At 60.6% G+C, this 15,056-nt stretch overlaps 2 protein-coding genes across 3 annotated transcripts in view; one reads left to right on the top strand and one right to left on the bottom strand.

Annotated features, from left to right (window-relative positions):
• SLC5A10 (solute carrier family 5 member 10) overlaps positions 1-15,056 on the top strand; it is a 56,351-nt gene that overhangs the window by 14,635 nt on the left and 26,660 nt on the right. Inside the window, exon 10 of the mRNA XM_052657152.1 lies at positions 3,328-3,463. Coding sequence (XP_052513112.1) covers positions 3,328-3,463 — 136 coding nt within the window. The remainder of the gene's footprint in view (positions 1-3,327; positions 3,464-15,056) is intronic.
• FAM83G (family with sequence similarity 83 member G) overlaps positions 1-15,056 on the bottom strand; it is a 28,880-nt gene that overhangs the window by 2,689 nt on the left and 11,135 nt on the right. For both annotated transcript variants that reach the window (XM_052657150.1, XM_052657151.1), the window contains exons 2-4: positions 13,131-13,298; positions 5,871-5,995; positions 3,971-5,216 (exon numbers count right to left, since the gene is read on the bottom strand). In XM_052657150.1, the coding sequence (XP_052513110.1) occupies positions 3,971-5,216; positions 5,871-5,995; positions 13,131-13,298 (1,539 nt within the window). The remainder of the gene's footprint in view (positions 1-3,970; positions 5,217-5,870; positions 5,996-13,130; positions 13,299-15,056) is intronic.

The raw sequence follows: 15,056 nt of genomic DNA, 5'->3' as shown, positions 1-15,056 counted from the left end.
ACAGGAAGGGCCCTGGGCCTGCCTACTCCAGCGGCGCTGGAGCACACTTGGTCCCGTCGCAGCTGCAGTTTCAGATGGACCGTCCCTCTTGGGCAGCAGCTGGGTCTGTCTGCAGAGGCCACAACCTCCAGGATCTGCTGCGGACCAGGTGCCGTGTTGAGTGCACAGCCCCTGTCACCCTCGTTCCCATGAGCTCCTCTCTTGTCCCCATCTCACAACCGAGCATCTAAATGCTCCTGGGCCAGCACAGGGCCACGGGTGATCCTGTGGTGACCCTGAGAGACGCCCGCCCTCCATGACTCGCCACCAGTCAGCCAGAACTGGGCTTGGCGGTCCACAAGCGGCCTCATCCAGGATGTGCAGGAACCGTGAGGGTCGGGGGTCACATCCCACCTTGCAGGCGAGGACACAGCACTTCGGCGCAGTCCCGTGGCTGAGCAGGGAGAGGGAGCAGCCTCAGGCGGGGCCTGTGTGGCAGCGGTGCTGATGCTGCTGGGGACGGGGCGGTGGTCCTGACCTGGGCTATGGGGGCACCACTTCTCCAGCTGTGGAGTGGGGCAACCATGACTGTCCCGCCCCCAACCTGGGCCTGGCCACCGAGAGAGTATGGAGTGAAATCACAGAAGACGGCAGGGATTCAGGGAAATGCTCCTGTGAAGAGTGCAGCCCCAGCTCTCGTAATCACAGGACATCAAGGGGAGGGTCTACAGAGAACCACAGCTCACCCCTCACTGCAGACAGGGAAACTGAGGCCCAAAGCGAGGAATGGACTGTCCCAAGTCAGAGCTGGTGGAGAGGGGGTGGAACCAGCCTGCCCTGCAGCCCCCGTGCTGCCAGCCTGGCACCGGCCATGTTTTAAGAAAAGCAAAGGCAGTTTATTCTGAGCTGCAGCAGGGGAGGTGGCTCCCGTCCCTCACATTTGGCAGAAACTCCGAGACAAGCAGAGGAGGGGAAGCCTCTCAGAGGCACAGAGGGGAAGCTGGGGGGGGCGGGCACTGACAGGAGGCCACCAGCCTGGGGACGCAGGAGGCAGGGACTGAAACGGGACGCCTGTGAGAACGGTCAGGGTGGAGGGATGAGTTGGAGACAACAGTTAGAGAGGCTGCCAGTTATTAATTAGGTCCTGGTCACCTGGGGCTGATCGTTACAAAGTCACCGTGCAGCTTCCTGGGCGGGTGCTGGAAACAGCCATCTGCCTTCCCGCCTGCCTCTGAGAGACATCAGGGCAGTGGTTTCCCAGGCAGGTTGCCGCAGGTCGTGGATCAGAGTACTATATTTTTTTTCTATTGGTCGAGCCACAAGGCTTGTGGGATCTTAGTTCCTCAGCCAGGGCCTGAACCCAGGGCTAACTACTGGCCCACCAGGGAAGTCCCAAAGTTCTATTTCTGTATGCAGCTCAGCCACCGTCCATGCGCTGTTCAGTCTGTATGGGATAGGCTTCCACAGTTAGTATGTGTGAGTATGCCTCCAAGGACATGCTTTCACTTTTGGATCTTGAGGTGACTATAACAAGAAAATTGCACCGAAGCCTAAATTTTCAGGGATCACCATCTCTGATCCACAGCTCCTTTATCGAGCAAGTTTACAATCTTCAGGGCATTTTCTGAGATGTTTAGAGGAACCTCTGAAGAAGCTCATGACAGTATCTCTTAAGGGCGCCAAACCCAAATGGGCACCTAGAGGCCTCTAGGATGGACATTTGCAATTTCTAGTCTTTAGAAAATCCACTTTCATCAAAGCAAAGGTTTACCCTAAAACAAAGGCTGTGTCCATGCCTATGCACAACACTGTGATTCTGCACTTGCTCCCCAGGATGTTAACTGTCCCCAAGCAGCAGACATTAGATCAAGTGAGGACCAGTAGGCACCTAACTACTAGGTACTTAATACCTTCACCCAAGCAAGAACCTGGGAAAAGATGGAGAAAGATCACATGGGGGGAAGCACCTGAGGTCCTTGGTGAAAAACAGGCTATAGGGGCTTCCCTGCTGGCCAGTGGTAAGGAATCCACCTGCCAATGCAGGAAACACAGGTTCAATCCCTGGTCCAGGAAGATCCCACATGCTGTGGAGCAACTAAGCCTGTGCCTGAGGCCCATGCGCCTAGAGCCTGTGCTCTGCAACAAGAGTAGCCCCCGTCTCGCCTCAACTAGAGAAAACCCAAGCACAGCAATGAAGACCCAGCACAGCCAAAGATAAAAAACAAAAAAACAGTCTGCAAACCTCTATTTCCCACGTGTGTCCTTCCTGCCCCTTTGCTTTGATATTAACATAGGTAATTTTCTTCAGTTGATGAAAAGGTGCTGGAGGATGAGCCAGGGAGGGTGGAGTCACCAAGTGAACCCAAGGAATGTTCTAGTGGATTCCATTGGCTGCACCCTTAGAGCTTTGTAAATTGCTCTGTCCCCGCCTGATTTAGCAGGAAAACATCTATTTTAGAGCTCATCCTGACTGGGACCCTGTAATTAATTGCTTCAACAACAGCCATGTCAGAGGCAACTGCTAGGAGCCACTTGTCAAACTCGTGTGTTTGAAAAATAAGTGAAAATCACAAAGAATTTCTACTTCTGAACTGCAGGAAGTAATTTAAACTGTAGAATAGCAACCAAAAAATACTTGCATTTAAAAGTTATAGACTGCACAACTGTGAACATACTAAAAACCATGGAGTCGTATGCTTTACGTGGCTGAACTGTGTGTGAATCATCTTGGTAACGCTGTTTAAAGTCCCATGTTCTTAACAAGTAGAATCGTGGTGTCAGAACTGGGAGGATCTCAGATGCCATCAGTTCCAACTACCCCCTCCCGTTCTGCAGATCTGGAAATTGAGGCCCAGATAGGCGTCGCCTGCGGCTGCATGAAAAATTGCCCTCATGTTGCAGCTTCTAGATCCTTCCACAATTGACATGCAAGCGTCCCGAAACCCAGGTTCTAAAGCTCCAGACCTCTGCCTGGGACACAAAACACAGCTGGAACCAATGTCTACTCCTGACACGTGCACGAGCCTGCCGGCCTCTCATGCAACGCAGGAGGTGGCGGGAGGGTTGTGGGGGGGTGGTCGCTGACACCGCTCCATGGTCTTCTCCAGCCCTGACAACTGCCGGAGTGACAGGCCGGGCAGGACCAACACTTCTCTGCTTGACAGATGGGAAGACTGAGTCCTGGAGAGAACCTGGGCCCCAGATGCTCAGACAACCAGCAGGGGTGCAGTCAGGGCTCAGGGAGGGTGCATCCAGGGCTGACAGGTCAGCTTCTATCTCACACACTCCCTGAGCCCCGCAGAGGGGGAATCCGGGGCAGCTGGGACTCACCCCCTCCCCTGCCCCCAGGTCATCGTGCAGCGGTCACTGTCCGCCCGGGACCTGAACCACGCCAAGGGGGGCTCCATCCTGGCCAGCTATCTCAAGATGCTGCCCATGGGCCTGATCGTCATGCCGGGCATGATCAGCCGCGTGCTGTTCCCAGGTAGGACATGCTCCGGGGCGGGGTTGCAGGATCCGGAGGGCACCAGGAGGAGAGGCCAAGGACAGGCAAGCTGTTTCCCGGCCTAGGGGAGCGGGGAGGGGTGTGGTCCCTGGGCCACAGTCAAAGGGATCCACACGGAGGTAGCTGGATATGAGGTCTGAGCAAAGACCACCTACTGCTGTGTGACCTCAGGGTGTGAAGGAACACCTCTGTACACTGCCATCCCCTCATCACAAACTCGGGAACAGACCACCCGCATGACCCTGCACGCTTGTCACTTCTGGGCATGCTACAAGTGTCTTCTTCTGGCTCTTGGTCCCTGGCTCAGGCTGCCTCTGTGGGATGCTGGGTAGTGACCTGCCGCATGTGAGCCCTACCTGGTTGCTACCACCCTCCTACTGTAAGATTTCCCCGTAACACAGAAAGCCATCAGTACCACGCATGCCCAGCAGGTGGCACCTGTGGGTGCTCAGTCCTGGGGGTGGGGCTCCCAGAACCCCGACCCACCTGTGCCTCCTGGTCCATGGGGCGTGCGGCCTGCATTCTCCTCTGGGTGCCCGCCTCTTCTCTCTCCTGGCCCTGGGCCCATGAGGAGCCACCCAGGGCTCCACCAAAGGTCCCACGGGTCATATGGGGGGCGCTCAGCTGTCGGCGGGGGGGCTGAGCTGGCCCGTTGGCGACCTGCTCCGAGTGGCGCCTCCGGAGACAGGCCGAGCGATCCGTCACCTCAAAATACTCATCTGACACAGAGGAGGAGGCCAGTGAGGCCCGCCGGGGGCCAGGGCCGTGGTCGGAGCTGCCCGAGAGGCTGTCCTGGTCACTCAGGGTCACGTAGTCATCGTCGTCTTCCTCCTCCTCCCCGTCCAGCCCGTTGGGGACCACCTGCCCCTCGCCATCAGGGTCATCTGGGGTCACAGGTAGTTGCCGCTCAAGCACAGCGTGGCCTGGGCCAGCCGTCCCGGGCAGCCCGTGGTCCATCCCGTTGTGGGGTGACTCCTCGTCTGGAGACTCCAGGGCCCAGCCAGCACCACCACCCTCCTGGGCGAGCAGGTCTGCCACTGGGACCGTCCGGGGCTTGGGCACAGGCGGCTGTGGCTGGGCGTCCCCCTGGGGGAGGCTGTTCTCGGCAGGGACGCTGTCCGGCAGGGCGCTGGACTGGAGGGCGGGGCCGGGGTCCTGGCTCTGCCTCCACAGCTGAGTCCCCGCCTGGGACGTGTCTCGGATCTTGATACGGTTCATCTGACTGGGCTGAGGGTTCCAGATGTTGGGGTCAATGATGTTGATGTATCCCAGGATGTCGCTGCCAGGCTCGGGATCGGGCTCCACCCACGTGGGCAGGTAGTCGAACATGTTGGCCCGCTCCAGGTTGAGCAGCCCTGGGTGCACGGGCAGAGGAGGCTCAGAGAGGTCTCCTGGGCGCTCAGCGAGGGCCGTGCCCCTCACCCCCGGAGGCTTTGCAGTGTCCTGCTTCTCAGACGATGACTTGGCAATCTCGTCGGCACTCTTGGCCTTGACCAGTGCGTACTTGGGGTTGACGAGCTTCTTGGCCACAGTGCCCGAGGGCACCAGCGGGACCGAGGGGGGCAGCACAATGGGCTCGGGCTCAGGCTCCTTCTCCATGGGGATGTCCTTGAGGCAGACGCTGTGCGACATGAGGTACAGCTCCTGGAACTGCCGGTCAAACATCTCCACCACCTGGCCCGACAGCACGGAGATCACGTTCCGATCCGTCCTGGCGGCCGACCATGTGAAGCTGCAACACACAGACCTGGTCAGGTGTGGGGTCTGGGCCCTGGATGAGGGAGTCCTCCCCCACCCCAGTGCACCCAGAGGCCAGTGTCCATCAGACTGCAGCCACAGAAGGGTTTCAGGAGGAGGGAACAGAGGCAGAGGAGGGGGCCGGAGCCCCAGGGTCAGGCCTGGTGTGGGACCTCAGGCAGTCCCATGCACCAAGCCCCTCCTGGAGGTACAGCCTGGACAGGGTGTGTCGTCCAGCACAGTGACTTGTGCCACCATCAGTATCTGCTCGCCCACCTTGTGTGGCTGTGGGCACCTCCCAGCTCCCTGTCCCTGCTTGATGGACCCAGTAGAGCTGGGCCCCTCCAGCCTCATTCTGCCCCCACCCTTGAGAATTTCTTAGAGTGGCCGCCCTGTGAGCCCGGCCCACACTCCACCTCCAGGCTGCTGACACCTCGAGGCTGGAACAACAGTCTGGCGGAGGAAAGTGTCATTCTGCCTGCTTCTGAGATGGCCAGGCGGTGTGCGGGCGGGCCCAGTGCCACTCATACCTCAGCAGTTTGGGGACCAGTGAACCTGAATAACCGGGGTGTCACAGGCAGGATTAAGGGCAGAAACCAGCTGGGAACCGGAGCCGCCTCTCCCCCAGCCCCCGGAAAGCCAGAGTCACCTGTAAGAGCCACAGATGGCCCGGTCGCCATCCACGAACATGAACTTCTGGGCCAGGGCACCCTTGAACTTGGTGGCCGACCGCGTGAAGAACTCGGTTCCTCCACTGCTCCGCACCCTGAGATTCTGGGTTGGAGACAGGAGACGGAATTACACGACCCAGCACTGAGCACCCTACCTGGGCCTGGGGAGGGATCCAGGCGAGCATGGACAGGAAGGATAAGACAGAGGGAGGGCCTAAAGAAAGGGGTAGTGCATGTGTGGGTCCTGGCCAAGATGGGTAGGGGAGGTAGGTCCAGCCTGGGGAATGCTACTACTGCAGGTCTCCAGCAGGAGGGGGAGGTGGACACGTTGCAGGAAGGTCCAGCGGATGGCTGGGGGCTGTGTAGTGGGGTATGGGGCTGCCCTGAGGGACCTGGGTCCTGCACTCAGGCAGATCTGTGGCCTTCCCAGCATGGGTGACCGCCGTGCCCACCCCCGCACCCCACCCCCATCTTCCTGTCACCACAGTGTCCCTGTTTCTTGAGCCCTAGAGGCAAGGATCCTGGCAACCTCCCCCTCTTCCCGCAGAGCCAACCCCCTGCCTGGTTCCCAGGGTGGTTCAGGAAATGGCCATAACCCCCTTGCTGGGCTGGCACAGTCAGCTCAGGAGCCGGCCAGAGAGGTCCCAAGAGACCACAGAAGGGGAGCCAAGACCCAGAGGGAGTAGAGGGTCTCCCAGGCGTCAAAGGCAGACCTGGTCCAGCCCAGCCCCCATCAAGGCTAGATTCCTCCTGCCTTTCTCTGGGCGTCAGAGCCCGCCCCCTCTGCAAGTCTGTGGATATGCTGGGATCTGGGGACAGGCTCCCCTCCCGTCAGGAGAGCTTCCTGTTTGGAGGGGAGAGCAGGCATGAAAGCCCAGTGGTGGGGAGACCCCAGGGTGGGCAGGGCAGGCCTGGCTGAGACCTGGGGGTTGAAAGGACAACTGAGGGCACCCTGACATGAAACCTCAGGGCAAGAGGCAGACGGGCTCGGGGGTGCAAGCATCGCCCAGCTCACGACTGCCCCAGCTCCCACTCTGGAGGGCTGAGCTCAGGAACTCCATTTTTAACACAAGCCCCAGGGAATCTGAGCCTGAAATCCTCTGCGTGCCCCAGTGACTGGGTTCTTACTCCCTCCAGGGGGACCCTGTTCACACTGGGGGTGCTGGCCTGTCACACCTTCGACACCCCCATCTGTTGCCCTCGCCCAGTGACAGCTTACTAAGTCATTCACTGATCCCTGCCGAGGTCCCCAGCCCACAAAGGGGTGACCGTGACAACAACCCCGTACTGGAGAGAGGGGAGCAGGTGGATAATGACCCTGGCTGTAGGCAGCCTCCCGGGCAGGCTGGCATCCAGGCTGATGTGTGACAGATGAGGAAGAGCTAGTCAGGGTGGGCAGAGGGTGAGGGACACCAGACTCAGGACGACAAAGGTCTGACTGAGAGCCAGGAGGGCTCTGGGGGAGAATGGTGGGCTATGGAGCCTGCAGAGTGGGGCCAGCCAGATGAAAGACCCTATGGGGCAGAAGGGAGTCACGGAGGAATGAGAGTAGGGATCAATGTGGGGGGCGGGGGGTCCATCCAGGAAGAATGCATGCATTCACAGGGCGCAAAGGCTGACAGTGGCGGGGGCAGGGTTCTGTGCCTGAGGGAGGTGGGCCTGAGTCCGGCTGGACAAAAGAACTGGAGGCTGTCTCCACTCTGGCCCTCGGCCCTGGGTACTCCACGTCTGTCCCTTCTGTGACGGGTCGCAGACCCCTCGCCTGGGAAGCCCCGGGGTAGGACCTGCAGAGGTTGAGGGGCAGGTTCCAGGGATGCCCACCTGGCCGTGCGGCCCAGCCCAGAAGGCAGATAAACCTCTGCTCCCAGGCTGGCTTCCCCCACTGCTTGTCTGCATACAGCCAGCTCAGCAGGAAGCTGGCCACGGCCCAGGACAATTAGTGCCCATGACTTTGTACCAAACACAAAATAGGCTCAGGGACCAGAAGTCTGAACAAAGCTCCTGGAGGCGGTGTGAGGCCTTCCCCTGTCGCCTGTGCCTGACCGCAGCCCTGCTTCACAGCTTCTGTGGGTTCCTGGCCCAGAGCTTGGCACACTCAGGCCGCAGCTTCTCCTCAGCCTTCAAGGACTGAGGACTTGAAGGACTCCCCTCCCAGCCAGGACTCCCCTCCCACCAGTGTCTGCCCCCACCCTCCCCAAAGCTTGTCCCATGAAGGGCTCAGAAGGTCACCACCTACAGCTCAGAGTGACTCAATCCGTGGGGGAGGCAGGCCTCAGCTTCGCCCGATGCTTTGTATGACTCTAAGTGACTCTGACCCTCTCTGGGCCTTAGTTTCCCTGACTGCATGATGGGGGCCTGGCCTACCACTCTAGGCCTGTCCAGCCCTGGGGCCCAGCAGCAGGCAGGGGCTTGTGGTGGCTCCCCCGCATGGTAGCGCCTGGCTGTTTGGTCCTGGGTGGGGGTGGGTCTGGTCCCATCCCGTGAGGCCAGGCCCAGATGAGGTAATGTCTCAGGAGCCAGGGCTCGGGCGAGCAGAAGTGGAGGATCCACAAAGCCGCATTGTCTCTGAGCCTGGGATGCCCCCAGCAGAGTACACAGCAGGCGGGGGACACAAATGGGTTGCCCTGGCCCTGGGTGATCCCCGGATCCTTGGGAGCCTATTTCCTGATACGTGTGGGGGCAGTGATGGGTCAAAAGAGGAAGATGGCTGGTCAGAGCTTCATCCACCGCCCCAAGGGTGCCACCGCCCCAAGGGTGGATGGACAGGGCAGGGTGTGCTGGGCACGAGGGCTCCACGGAGTCTCCTGTGTACACATGGGGCTGGTGGAAGGCGGGGGAACCAGCCCAGACCCCCCTCCCTGAGCAAGTGGGTCACTCTTGAGCTCTGGTCAAACACAGCCGAAGTCCTGGTGCAAAGGGATGCAAGCTGGCCTCCCCCCGCCTCAGTGTTCTCAGCTGTGAAATGGGCCTCTCCACCCCCTGATGCTGTGAAGATTGAGTGCATAGGGGGAGGGGCTAGGTGCTCAGTGCTGCTCCCTAAACTGGAGGGGACAAGGGGGGCTGTGCCATGCAGCGCAATGGGAGTGGCATCTCCCTTCTCTCTCCCTTCCACTCAGAAAGAAGGAGCAGGAGGGACACAGAGGAGTGGAAAACATCTGGAACGGTGTGGACTCGGGCCCAGGGAGGCAGGGATGCTTGGCCATACACAAGGGTCAGGTGGCTCGGGGAGCAGACTGATTTGCCCAAGGCCTCCCAGAGGACAGGGTCCAGCCCCCAGGGACTGAGGACAGCCTGCACCTGCACCCTGCGGCTTTCACCCTCCAGGCCCTGCTAGCACTTTTTGGGTTGGAGGAGGCATGGGGAGGTCCTGAGACCACCCTGAGCAGGCCTGACGGGTGACAGCAAGTTCAGGCCAGGTTGGGGACAGACAGCTGTGTCCGGGTGCCTTCTTCTAAAGGGTCTGTTTTATGGGGCATGGGGAACCAATACTCCCCCTGGCGTCCCCCAGAATAGTGAAGCTGGGATGGGATGCAACCTTGGGGGCAGGGGACAGAGCAGGGGTGGGGTGCTCCTGGCTCCTCCCTGGGGCCAAGCCGATTGGCTTCGAGACATGCTAGGCCAGGCAGTTCTCTGTTGGGGGCTGTCCTGCGATCGCAGAGCAGCATCTCTGGCCGCCACCTGCAAGATGCAGGTATCACAGTGCCCTCCGGGTCACGGCCAGCAAAAAGTGCCCTGAGTCCCCTGCAGAGCCAGGCCAGGGTCTGAGAAAGCAGGTCAGGAGAAGGGGAGGCCCTAGTACCAGGAGAGGGCGGGGACCAGCCTGTCCAGGAGGAGCTGGAATCCGTACATCCTCACCCAGCACCTTCCCATGGCCACCCTGCCTGGGGTTCCTTTGTTCCTCAGAAATGGGTCTAGCCTTCGCCCAGGCGGCTGCTGGTTTTTCCAGTTCAGCTGCACAAAGCCAGCTAGCTTTTCCAAGCAGCCAGGCATCTCACAGCTCTGGTGCCATCCTAAGTGGTGACCTCAAGGCCTGGCTCCCTGGCCTGGGCACCCCTTAGCACCGAGTCACCCTAGATGTCCCCAGCCCTGGGCATGGGGTCAGAGGCTGGGGTTGTCTTCTCGAGGCCTGTTCCCATGTGTAGTGTGGGCACTTGTGCCCATGTCCCCTGGGCCTGGGGGAGTCAGGGCCCAGCTGAGCAGGCGGGCGGGGGTCTGGGGACAGCTGGGAGCCTCAGGCCGGGGAGGGGCTGGTGCCAACCCTCCCACCTCCCGGGAGTGGGCTGAGTCCAAGCAATACTGCAGCTGTTTTCAGACTGTGTTGTGTCAGCTCAGGGGTTCAGCTAGGGGGCTGCCCTGAGAGCTAGACGTGAGGGGTCACCAGCCAGACCACAGCTCAGAGGGGCGCAGGGAGCCCCATGGCACTCACACCAGAGCTGGGGCCACGGCTGCCCCAACTGCAGACGGGACGGAAGGAAGTTCAGCACCCAGTGCCCTGCCCCCACAGGCCTACCTAACTCTTCATGGAAGCCCTGCCAAATAAGTAACAATATTCCCAATTTTCAGACCAAAAGGCTGAGGCCCAGAGACCTCAGTGTCTCTGCCCAAGGTTATAGTGCTAGAGGGCAGAGCTGTGGCCCAGGCCTGGCTCCTGGCGTTGCCCTCAGGCTGGTGCCCAGCACCTCCATGGTCGTGCGTATGACCCTAGCAGGGACAACCTGCACCCTGGGTCCCATGACCTGAGGGCAGGTCACTGCAGAGCTGGGCAGGGGCGGCGAGCCCGAGGGCGGGCCCCGGGATTACCAGCAAAGGAAGTGCTCCTGGGACAGGTCTGGGCACAGCCAGCCTGCGGGCAGGGAGGCAGGCTCTCGACAAGGTGACACTTGGCCAGGGCTGGGCCCACAGGAGCCTTTGGCTACCTGCCGGAGCTGGGAGGGGGCGGACTCAGAGGCGAGGACGAGGCAGCCAGGGTCACACATTCCTTCCAGTGAAAATACCCAGTCGACCCACAGTGTTTAGCTCCTGAGTGTGTCATCCTGTGGACCCGCCACCTTCTGCAGAGCAGGGAGGGGTGAGAGGGGCAGGCTGGGCCACGCTCTGGGCTGGAGCCTCATTCCCAGCCTCCTGCCCTCGGCCCAGGGCCCGGGGTTTGTAACTCCTGCTGCTGCCACAGCCATGTGTTTACCCGTCGCTCAGAGCACCTTCAGAGCCATCATTCATCTGCTTTCACCCTCAAACCACCCAACGAGGCATCCTGGTGGCCACGGAGCCCTGGAGGCTCTGGAAGGTGGGCCTCACACCAGGAGGTTGGCAGCTGCATGGCCAATACCAGGGTGACCCCCTGCCAGGTGCAGCCTCAGTCCAGGACACTGGGCACCAAGGGTGTATGGCCCCGTCTCCGCCGACCTCCCATCACTGGCTTTTAAGTTCAGCTCCAACTTGGTGGAATACCTCTGGGCGAGTCACAGGCTCCCTCTGGCCTCAGTTTCCCTCAGTGTCCTGGGAAGTCTGGTCTAGATGGCCTGCCCCACTTGCCCACTTCCGGGAGCTCCAGACACTTCCGGGAACCTGCATCTAGGGTTTCCCTGCTGAAAGAGCAGGGGCACTGGAGCCTCTGCACAGACTAGCCTCCTCCCTGTTTCTTCATCTGTATGTGGAGGGAGGTACTCAGAGGGTAGACAGCTGTGATGTGTTCAGGGTCCCTGCTGGGCACGGGGCAGGGGTGCAGCAGGAGGGGGCTGGTTGGCCTCTGAGCACAGGAGTGGGCTGGACGAGAGCCCTGAGGCTCTGTGATCTGCTGCCCACAGGACAAGGCCCTTGCGGTCACCTTTCAGAAGCCACCTCCTCCACACTCTGGACCTCCCAGCCTGAGCTGCCTACCCCGGGAACTGGCACTCGGTGCTAATTACACAGCAGGCAGCACAGCAGGCCAACCCCCCAGCGAGACCACATAAAAATGTCCCAGCAGCCAGAGACTCGCACTGCCCGGAGAGCTCACACCCACTTGAAAGGACTCAGCTGGGACAGGGGTCACTGGACAAAGCCGACTAATTATGGGCGCTGGAGCCCAGCCCCTTGTTAAGCGGGCTGGCATTGCCCACGGCATTCTGACCCATCGGAAGCTATGCTCAGCCAGAGGGTTTGTGCTGGCCCTGTGCCTACGCCTTGCTCACTGGCAGGGGTGACACCTGGCAGTGCCCACATCCCCGATCGGTAACGTGGAACGGCCACCCCTCCTGCCGGCTGCCAAGAGGGGGGCCTAGTAACCATATCAAGGGCCCAGGACAAGGGATGTGACAGGATCCGCTGTCATTGGTCTATACCCTGGGGGGTGAGCTGCACACAGGTGCCAAGCAATGGCTCCCTCCACCCCCAAAGTGTTCATCGCTAAGTGATGTCTGACTCTTGTGACCCCATGGACTATAACCTGCCAGGCTCCTCTGTCCATGAGATTCTCCAGGGAAAAATACTGGAGTGGGTTGCCATTCCCTTCTCCAGGGGATCTTCCTGACCCAGGGATTGAACCCGGGTGTCCCACATTGCAGGCAAATTCTTTACCGTCTGTATCACCAGGAAGGCCTCAAGTAAGGCACCAGATGCCACGGTGTCTGAGCAGAAGAGCCCAGCCACACGGGCCATCGACCACTCCATTGGACCACTGAGATCCTGGAGCCCAGAGAGGGGAGGTCACGTGCTCCAGGCCACACTCAGCAAAGCAGTGCTGGGAACCCAGGCCCAACCTGAGAATTCCACCTCCATCTCCGGTGTCACTCCCTGGAAGGCCCTTTCTATTCCACTGGCTCCTCAAGTCTGTTTCAACTCTGCAGCCTCCAAGGGAGCCCTCCCTGACCTCAACCCAAGGAAGCTTCCTCTGTTGGGTCCTAAAGACTATGGGTGGATGTGATGTGGAGACAGACTCGGGCTTAGGACTTCCTGAGTTGAAGTTCTCTAGCTGGCATGTGAGCTGCCAGAGCCAAGAGGTGAGCACCCTGTCACTGGAGGTGAGCAAGCAGAGACAGACAACCACTGCGGCATGGGCTGCTTTGAGACACTGGTGAAGGAGCACCTCACGTGGGCTTTGACACCTGGTGGCAGGTAGTGTCCTGTCCCCAGGGCACTGAAGCAGAGGCCATGTGACCACTTGGTGGATGGCCCTAGACACAAAACTACATGCTCGGCCCCAACCCACATGGCAGCTACTCCAAGAATTTGTCAATGAACTGAAAGACCGGCCAGCTCACCTTGAGGTGTCCCAGGTGCATGCAGGCCCGCTCACACATGTGCAGGAAGTACTTGACATTGCTCTCATCCACAATGATGTACACAGCCACTTTCCTTTTGAAGCCAGCGTCCAACAGGTCCTTGAAGATGTCCACGTCGGTGAACATGTCCATGACCACAGCAATCACCTGTGAACAGGAAGGGAGACCGTCAGGCCACGCAGCCAGGAGGACAGGTGCCTCCATGCCCACCACCCTCTCCCACACCTGCCCACTCTGGCTCTGCTTCCTGCGGCCTTGGCTTTCCTGGCCCTGAGGCTGCAGGTCTGGGACCGACACTCAGGGTGCAAGATGCCCAGTGGGTGGCACAGGCTGGACTCTCTGGACAGCAGGGGATGGTGGCAGGCCCAGTCCACAGGCCTGCCTTTTCCAGAACACAAGACTGCAGAAAACCAAGCCCAGTGACTGGGAGATGAGGAATGTGGAGGGAAGGGGAAGGTGCTAAGGAGCCCAGAGGAGCTAACTCAAGGCCCCGCAGTGGGAAGGGGGCAAGTTCTGGGGTTCAAGCCCTGGCCACCCCCACAAAACTGGGTGGCCCTCCCGGCTCCCAGGGCTCAGAGGTCAGTCCTGTTTCCCCTCCTGGGCTGCTTTCCCAACGCCTTCCGCCCGCCACCTCAGGAAGCTGAGATGAGCCAGACGTGTCAGCACCAGGGAGGAAGGCGGGGGCTGCAGCCACCCACCGGTCATCGGTCCCTGGACAGGCTCCCTCGCCGCCACCTCTCCAGTCTGGTTTGGACAGAGTCCAGAGTGCATGTGCTCTTCCTGTCCTCTGACTACATCTGTGCCACAGCAGCAGACCTCAGCCTCGGGACTGGCTCTGCGTAGGACCGAGAGGTCAGAGTGCACCCAGCCCAGTCCAGCCGAGACACGCCCAGGCCTGGCATGCAGGGGCCCTGGCAGTGCAGGGCCAGGGAGTGGGGTGGTCAGCAGGTGCCGGGCCTGGCAGGGCTCAGTGGTCAGCAGGCTCTGGCACTCAGTCTCTCTCCTTTGCCCTCCCCGCCCCACTGGGCAGCAAGGGGAACACAGCAGACCAGGGCCCAGTGCTGCTGAGCCCTCTCACCTGCTAAGGCCAGTGCCATGGCTCCATCCTGGGTCTGAGAGCCCCCTGGAAGAGTCTTCCATCGAAAGGCGGGCAGGGTTGTGCACTGGGCCACACAGTGAGCTGGGCACACAGACAGGCTCAAAGCAACCAGGCCCAGGGGAGCCAGAGTTCCCCCACCCCTGCTAGGAGGGTGACCTGGCAGGTGGCCCAGGGCCTGCTAGAGACGTGCCCGCACACTTCTGTGAGCTCATGCGGCCCCTGCAGGCCCAGTGGGGCTCCTCCCGGGCCCCGGGCCCCTGCTGACGCTGGTCACACGTCTGCACCAGAGCCAGTACTTCTGGGGGCCCCTCCCTGCCCTGCCCACTCTCAACAGACATGCACCCTTCTCACATGGGCCCAGCCAGGGCTCCTGGGGGACCACAGCTCGCCATCTGAGTCCCTCAGGGGTGTTTCAGGCAAGCCCAGGAAGCAGAAATAATCTGTGCAGGGCTGAGGGGCCACGGGGCAGTGGTAGCACCAGCTGAGGGACATGCTCTCTGGCCCCAAATAGGCTGGGGTTTTGAGAGGAAGTGAGCGCCCCGTCCCTGGATGTGTGCAAAGGCCGAGACTGCTTGAGAAGGTGGACGAGAGGACAGATGGGATACGGCATCAGAGCTGGTGGTCTCAGCACACCCCTGGACTCCACCAGTCCAGGGTGACGGGACCCAGGGTAGGGTAGGGGTGGCAGCAAGGACCCTCTCGCCTGGACAACCCCCCAACCCCCGCCCCACGGTGACTCCAGCCCTTCTGCAGGCATGGCCTCACGTGCCAGCCTAGGTCCAAGCTCCACCAACCTTCCCAGAAGG

This window comes from Budorcas taxicolor, chromosome 19 (assembly GCF_023091745.1).
Source record: "Budorcas taxicolor isolate Tak-1 chromosome 19, Takin1.1, whole genome shotgun sequence".
In the NCBI taxonomy this organism is placed as follows: Eukaryota; Metazoa; Chordata; class Mammalia; order Artiodactyla; family Bovidae; genus Budorcas; species Budorcas taxicolor.
Note: the sequence above shows the minus strand (reverse complement) of the source record. Positions and strands in the feature narration are given on the sequence as shown.